The sequence below is a fragment of the Eucalyptus grandis genome, chromosome 4, assembly GCF_016545825.1.
Source record: "Eucalyptus grandis isolate ANBG69807.140 chromosome 4, ASM1654582v1, whole genome shotgun sequence".
Lineage (NCBI taxonomy): Eukaryota > Viridiplantae > Streptophyta > Magnoliopsida > Myrtales > Myrtaceae > Eucalyptus > Eucalyptus grandis.
This window is the reverse complement of record NC_052615.1, coordinates 8104911-8113220: the sequence shown is the minus strand read 5'-3', so window position 1 is coordinate 8113220 and position 8310 is coordinate 8104911. Positions and strand designations below refer to the sequence as shown.

At 34.8% G+C, this 8310-nt stretch overlaps 1 protein-coding gene across 1 annotated transcript; it reads right to left on the bottom strand.

Moving 5' to 3' along the window:
- Nucleotides 1–344: 344 nt before the first annotated feature.
- LOC104440851 lies at nucleotides 345–1272 on the bottom strand. The gene has a single exon (XM_010053833.3). It carries the CDS (start codon nucleotides 1128–1130, stop codon nucleotides 705–707), a length of 426 nt encoding a protein of 141 aa, XP_010052135.2. The 5' UTR covers nucleotides 1131–1272; the 3' UTR covers nucleotides 345–704.
- Between the last annotated feature and the right edge of the window lie 7038 nt (nucleotides 1273–8310).

Genomic DNA, 8310 nt, shown 5'->3' with positions numbered 1-8310 from the left:
CACAGACAGGTAGCAACCCAGAATCATCCGGTATATCTTTTATTTGCAGAAAACCCTCAATATTATAATCACATATTATAATAGTCGTATATTTAATCCATAACAATTCAAGATGAGGACTTTTTTGTAATTACGAAGATAATATATAACAATATTTGGTATACGAAAGAACATGACAGACTATTTTCTACAATTTTGTATTCTTCTACAGTTATTTACATACATATATTAATGACTTCTAGTTTAAACTAAAAATCCCCCAAGATCTGCAATACCCTTTCTCTTTCCTCTCCGAAAACCTGCAATACCTTCAACTACACTGTTTATACAATTATGTGACCTACAATAGAGAAAATCCCTCCCTCATATAACAGCTGTTTAGGTAGAGCTTTCAGACAATACACATGAAAACCCAACATTAGTGCAACAAGCTGTCTGTATATGAATTTTAAGGAAGAAAAATGAATTGCACGAATTGCACGAGAACCCGCATTTACACTATTCCGATTTGAATCCAAAGTTCTTCATTCCGTTACAATGACTGAAATTCTGAAAAAGAAACTGAGAAGACATCAAGAAAATGGAGATGAAACAAAGAAAAGGACACCGTCATTTTGTTGTTGTTGACATTTCCCTTCCCTTTTTCTTTGCCATTTTTTGTGCGTGCTGGGAAAAAAATAATGAATTCTTCAAAAGAGACCTTCTCATGATTCCAAAAAACCGGTCATCCTAAGAATTGAGTTCCGCACTTTACTCAAATGTCTCCCTTTAAGCGTCCTCCCATGGCTAAAGCATACCGAGGACGCCATCCTCGCAGCCACGCGCCGCTCAACGATCAGGTGTGGTGGCACGACCTCCCCTCCGTCGTCTCCCTCCTCGAACATGTAGTCAGATTCAGGGGACCGGATGAAAGTCTCTGGGATATCGACCGGCGATGAGTTTGTCGATTTCTTCTTCTTGGCCTTCTTCTTGATTGACTTGCCACGAGCCCACGAATCGTCGTGAACCGGCACCAACAGTGTATTGCAGAAACTGTAGTAGGCATGCTCGTCCTCGTCGCTGCTCTGATCCGTCGTTGCTTGATCTTGATCGGTGAAAACTATGTCGGATTCTTGAAATTCGAAATCCATGAAGATTGAGGAGCGAGAGATGGGAAGTGTGATGAGATTGACAAGGTACGGAGGTGGGGTTTTGAGAGGACGTATTAATGGTGAAGGCAAGGGAATGGGAAGGGATTTATAGGTGGTGGCGGTGGTGATGGTGAGAGAGAGAGAGAGAGAGGGGGGGTGTGAAATAATTTGGAAAATATGCACCGTAGTGAGCACACTTTGTGATTGTTTATGATGTTTTGTCAAAGGGGCACTATTGCATTATTGGAAGAGAGGGATTGAGTGTGGTCCAGGGCATCTTCTTCCGTTTCTTGATTTCTCTCTCTTCAAGTTCTTGAGTGCGGGGTTTTCTATTCTTTGCCTTCCTTTCTCTCTCTAAGTCGGCTGCCTAAACAAAACAGCTCCCCCTTTCTTACGGCTCACGGCTGCTTTGGCTTTATATTTCGTTTGGTTATTCAATTGACCTAAGCGAAACTTAGATTTCTATACGATACATAGCTTGTACAGTTTCTTTGGCACATAACCCATCTTCACCCCCATTGATTAGGTAGTTACAATTTGAAACCCAAATCAATGATAGTAGATGTTGGATGAATACAAAAAAGACTATATGACTGCGCATTTAATATTTTTTCCAGTAAAAATTTGGATATGGCTTTAATTGCGGCTTCTTATGATTCATGGTAATGAATTGTAGAATATGAAATGCATTGCACGGTATAATTACTAAAAATTTCATTAGCTTTCAATATCATGTGTTCCTGCATTGGACAAAATAGATGTAATTACATTCGCAATGTATCTTATCTTGGAGTTGTTTCGTGGATGTACAGGCTCTAAAGTAATTAGATACAACGTGAAAATTTGGTGTATAATACGGATTCGTCATGGGTCCCTGAATTTATGGTTGAGGAGTGTTCCTTTTTTTTTTTTTTTTTTTATAAGCAAAAAGTAACTTGGTTTTGTCCCAAATATAATATTATTCACATTTAAAAGGTTAGAGGAAAAATTGCTATAAAAACTCAAGTATTAAAATTGAAAGTTTAGGTCCTTTTTATTAAAAAAAAAAAAAGTGAAATTGAGTGAGTTACATGATTCTAAAATGAAAGTAATAAATAAAAATCATTCCAAATACACATATGACCAAATTTAAAAATGAAATTTCCATGATTTTCTGTCAAATGCTAATTGAGAAAATTTTCCACATTAGATTATATTCATATGACTCGTTTGAGTTTGTCAAAAATTGTCAGCATATAACGATGTACATTCGTGTACACTGCTTGTTGTCTCGTAATTAACAAGAAATAGAAAGTATTGAAAAAATTACGTTTACATTACATATTTTTTATTCTATTACAATTAAATAATTAATTATACAAGTAAACCTGTCATATTATATCTCAAGACTAGTGCTTCACTAATAATATAGATAAGATATTAAGTTGAAAACTGGAGTAATTTCGCAAATAAAGATAATACAATGATTAATATTTGAATAAACCGTTTAATTGTAAAAGCTTTTTTGTTTTTTGTTTAAGTAAAATCTCAAATGTACAATACGTGTTCTATATGTACAAGTACGAGAACTTCAGTAACAAAAATACGCAATTAAATGGAATATTCGATGTATAATGTGAAAGGATCAGGGCCACTTGGTTTACACGTTTACCTATAGATGACGGCCTCTTGCTTTAGCCATTGAATACTCCCTTTCCCATTACACATGCTATTCTATAGCCTAAAGCATAGTCCACGAGACATGTAATTAGCATATTATTATGGGCACATGATCAATTCTTATATGTTTGAGGTATTACTTGTAATCCCTTATTATATTCTTAGTAACGTATTTTACTAATATTGTGTCCATGGACACATGTGTAATTTGAGAATTTTATTTTATTACATTTTTCATTATTATAATTTAGGTAGTTTCTATCCTACAAAAAGGTATTTAAAACATTAAAAATCACTCCCTTTTAGTAAATATAATTTCTTTCATGTTAACTAATTTCTTTTCATTAAGCTAAGCATTTAAATATTTCGCGACGATCTTAATTTTTTAAATGTCAATTTCTTGTACATAAGCAATGCGTTTGCACATCCACTAATAAGTATTTTCCATATTGGATTATTACAATCCACAAATTAAGGACGGTAGATCTTGATCGCAAACAATTTTCTTTTGCACCGAGCTCTAATTTTTCTTAATTTAACCAGGGGTTCGGGATTATTCATGAAATGCATTCCTGGATTTTCATGATTTCCTTCAATTACCCTCTCCCTCCCTCTCCCTAATGTTATGATAATCTTTCCATCACCATCTTTCCAAGTTTGGCTGCCTAAATCGTAACCTTTCTTACGCCCGACGACAAAACTTCTTTTTGGGTTTGTTTCACCCGATTTCGATCAATCGATGGCTTGACATGACACGGACGAAATTCATAAAATCTTTATTGCTTGTACTTCTTCCGGGTTAGAATCCCAAAGTTGCGATCACGTTCTATCGAGGGGATCGAAGTCGTTTTCCCTTCTCCAAAAGCAAGAATTTGCCTCTTATTGCCCAAGCTCGATTGCATTATTATTTCTAAAAGATGTTCTGTATCACAAAATTCAAATTTATCATCCTATTATGATAATACGGCATATCATCTACGAAATATCGATTAATCAATCATTACCCCTTTGGGACGAAGTAACCGTCATAGGGTCCATTGAATACCCATTGATAATTATAATTAAAAAGAATTTAATTTGAGAGGAAAATCCACTAGTAGAAATATAATTCGAAGCAATTTGTCCCTCCTAAATGCGACAAATTACGATATATTGTATAGGAGCTTGTGCCAAATGTAAACATTAAGTTCTCTTGGAATAAATTTTTGGATACTTCGAAAACAATTACAATTGTCAATTTCAAAATGAATCACACTGTGATCGAAATGGGACTACCATAAAAAATTAAACTAAGTCATTCATATTACGCTTGGAATATCAAAAGAATTTAACCAGATGGGACTTGAAATTGTTTCCTTGAGTCGGCAATTGATCCGTCGGCACTTGATCCATCGGGTTGTATTTTGATTTAGTTTATAAAAAAAAAAAAAAAAAAAATTACTGCAGGAGAGAGCTTGGCCAACTTATTGCATGCTCCGACTGATAACCGAGCCGGTAAGTCTGACTCGCTTCACATTGTAAAGATTGACATTACTAATGATTGGGTAAATAGAGCGAGCGAAGTCAGATCAGGCCCTTTAGCCTAAAGCATCCCACGGCTCATGCTCCGCATTAGAAGTGGCGTGAGGCATAAGGTCCAATTCATGGTAATTCTAATTATTTAAAATGGAAATTTTCACTTATATTGTTATTATTATTTTAGGACTAAGAGACTAAGAGTTTAGCCTTCTTTTATTTATATTTTTCTTTTTCCCTTAGATCCTAGGAATTTTATTTCAAAGTCATCAATTTTTTCCCCGAGCTTTTTTTTACCATGTGCAATTTAACCGCCCTTCCACTATTTTCCTATATTTCATTTTCTTTCGACGAATTATTTATATCTATCCAATCGAAAATTACTCAAATGTGAATTGATGGCAATGGTGTTTACAGAACGATGTTGACCACTCCATAAATGCAGGTGTCATAATAATAATTGTGTCAGATTAAAAAAATAAAAACCTCTTTTTTTAATTGTCTAAATTTAAAATTATAAATAACTCATATAAATTTCAAAATAATCATCAACATCAGTGGTTACGTGAGGTGTGAAATCGTGCTAAATAAAAAAAAAATTGTCACATCAGTAAATGCTAATTTTTTTTTTCTGTTTTCACTCTATTGATAAATTATCCTCCAATAATGTCTCTAGCGGTGAAGGTGGGGCCGGCCGGTCCAGGATAGAGCGAATGCGACAAAGCGGTGCTGGTGCGACACGTGTAGTTGTGACGTCACTAGTGTCCAAAATTGATTCTTGAGAAGAGAGTATTACGTTAGTGTCCCAAAGGCTCTTGTCGTGAACCGCTCTTTTCATCCCACCATTATTTTCGGCCAAGCGAGCAAGCCCACCACGAAGTGTCCTAAAGCGATAAGGCTCTCTCCCCATCTGCTTTTCTGAGGAAGCTAACCGACAAAATCCAAGGCTCCAAAGCTAGCGGTGGGGGAAAGTGAGGCTTCTAAGAGAGAGAAACTCTTGGAGAGAGAGAAGGATGACATCCACTAGTTTCACATTAAGTAATTAAATTTGGACTCACTAGATACTTCACTAATTTCACGGATCAAGTGAATTACGAGCCATAAATTTGGGGGATGGTCTATTTTTTATTTGTGTACTTGATGATCAAGAGAACCGAATCTGTATTGTGTGCTTGATTTGTATACAAGTTCGATACTTATCCGCCGATCTAATCTATGATGTTGAGCACGTGTAATGCTGCATGTTGGACAAGATCGAAGATGATTTCAGGACCGCAATGGCACGATAGCATGTTATTGTATGCCTCAATGATAGATGAGAAATTATTCTACATAACGTTATGAGATGATGTGGTGTAACAAGTCAAATTTATTGAATTAGTGTATCGAGTTTTGATCCAATTCAAGGTTGTTTCCAAGTTTAAGAGAGGTCCAAATGCGAAGTTTGCAGAGTCCATGTTTATATAGCGTGCTTGACAATTTCTTGTTTATTCTTCTCTTGTTATCTTGCTATTATAATGGATTACATGGTTTTATTATGGAGCGAATTTCTTCATGACAATATGAACGGAGATTATAATAACTTAAGAATCTAATTTTAAATTTTAAGATATCGAAATTCTGACTAATCACAATACGTCACAAGTGTCATAAGATAAAGGGAGGCTGATCGGGCATGAACCATGGTCCCCCATTCATGTTTCACGTTTAATTTGCTTTCTTTTTAACTATCTAAATAAATATTCACTATCCCCCACAATTTTTTTTTTATAAAACACATGATCCGCATGCTAAAAAGATCGTATCTTAGCCACGTCTAACCGAATAGCTGGCAAAAAGAAGAAGAAAGGGAACAAGATCAATCGAATGAATACGTCATTCATACTTTTAAATTTTTGGAAAGTAACCAATGCAAATTGATCTCTCCACATTCCACCCAATAGACTACATAGGGTAATTCTATTTTTCCCAAAAAAAAAAAAGGAACATAAAATATAATCACGGTCGTTTTCTTGACTCGGTTTTCTTTCTTCGGGCTTTGATTTCGTGCGAGGAAAGATGACTTTTTCTCTTTCTCTGTATTGGTGAAAACTCCCATTCCAAGTCCATTTTCAAGAAATCATGGAGCAAACGCTACTATTCGCCGAATCTTTTAATCGATACCGGGATTGATAGAGGTTAACACGCCAGAAATTGTTCAACTGTGGATGAGAACAAAGTCTGCATCAAATTTTACCAATATAAATATCATTTTGTTGACAAAGCTTTGCGAAAATAGAAATTCAAAGAGAAAAAAAAAAAAATGTGATTATTTGAACCTAAAACTTAAAATCACTAAAACTTAAAATCATGTGATTGGTGGATATCTATAATAGTTAGCGCTGATTTTGCATAAATTGACTTAAAATTTATTCGTCATGGTTTTGCTTTGACCAAAGTAAAGAATTATTTTAGTTTTAGGAATAGGTTTGCTTAGTCAACCTTATGCACCTATCTTGTTGGAAATTTACTTCAGTCAATGAGATAAAAATAAATGTAAAGAAAAACTATTAGAAATCATTAGTCGAGTTGATTAAGGCGATCATGAGGTGTTAAACTTGTTCACTTTAATATCCTCGACAACTTTGGATAAATAACAACGATCTCTCTAATCTAAACATATATTTATACATACGAATTCTACATCATCCTCAGGGAAAAAAAAAACTCAATATGCAAATTTTAACCTCTAAATTTTTTATATGCTTACTTTGTTTCTGATAGGAAGAAATTTCTTTCGTCAAGACTTTTAATCTTTGGGTTATGTGTTTTTGCATAAACCGGGGAATATCTTTCACATTAAAAAAAAAAAAATCGAGGAAAAAAAAACGTACCCCCTCTGTCTCCTCCTCTTCCCCTACTCATTCAATTATCCCTTTAATTTATTCAAACAAAAGAAGGTCGTTAACTTCGCTACGTAACTTAGAGCAGAGGATTAGGGTTTTGGTTAGAACTCGTCTATCGGTCTTGTAGTATTTCGATGGAAAATATTGACTTCACAAGGATTAGGGTTTTCCTTTTGTAGATCTGTGGGTGTTCGAAACCTACAAAAATTCTGTCTGCGCGGTGTACACTGCAACAGAAGAAAGACGACCGTTTGGTTCGATGTTGAACGGTTCAGCTTAATCACGTTAATTAATTGGAATGTGTGGTTCTAATCACGTTGCTTAATCAACCCTTGATTATGACTTGATGAGCTTGAGTCTCGGCATGAACTGGGTTGCTGTCAGAGTACTAAAAGCTACAGCTTTGGAGCCAATGGGATTGGTCTTGTCTTCTCCGATTTCTTTAAATGCATTGGGAGACATTAGCACTGGAATACAATTTCTGGATTTGGTTAGAATAGCAAAGACAAATTATCCAAAAAGTTCTAAAATTATTATACTTTTGTCAATTCAATTCTAAATCTTAATTTTTTTTTCATTTTATCAATTGAGTCCATCAAATTAATTTTTATTGAAAATCATTAATATGGACTCCAATCATCCTATGTGATATAATTGGCATTAACATGAATAATTATTAACAATGTTTTAATTTTCTTTTTTCCCCTTTTTTTCTTTTTTTTTTAAATTTATTTTCCTCTTTTTTTTCTCTATCGACCATTCTCAGGCCTCAACATTGGCTGGCCGAGGTTGTTGGCTAGAGTCCAAGGACACCTGCACTTGACCTATTGAGGGCTAGCCTAGATGGGATCAAGCGAGGGCAACCCTTTCTCATGTGAGGGTTGCCATTGCTTGAGGTTGACAACCTTTGCTAGATGGTGATGGTTGGGGAAAGGAAACAATGAAAAAGAAAAAAAAAAGAAGAAAAAAGTAAAGAAGGAAAATATAAGAAAAGAAAGAAAGGGAAAATAATAAAAAATAGTGACATAATATGAAAATATTATTGAAAAATATACATGCCATCGCCACTAGTGCCATATAGGATGATTGATCTCTACGTTAGCAATTTCCAGTCAAAATTA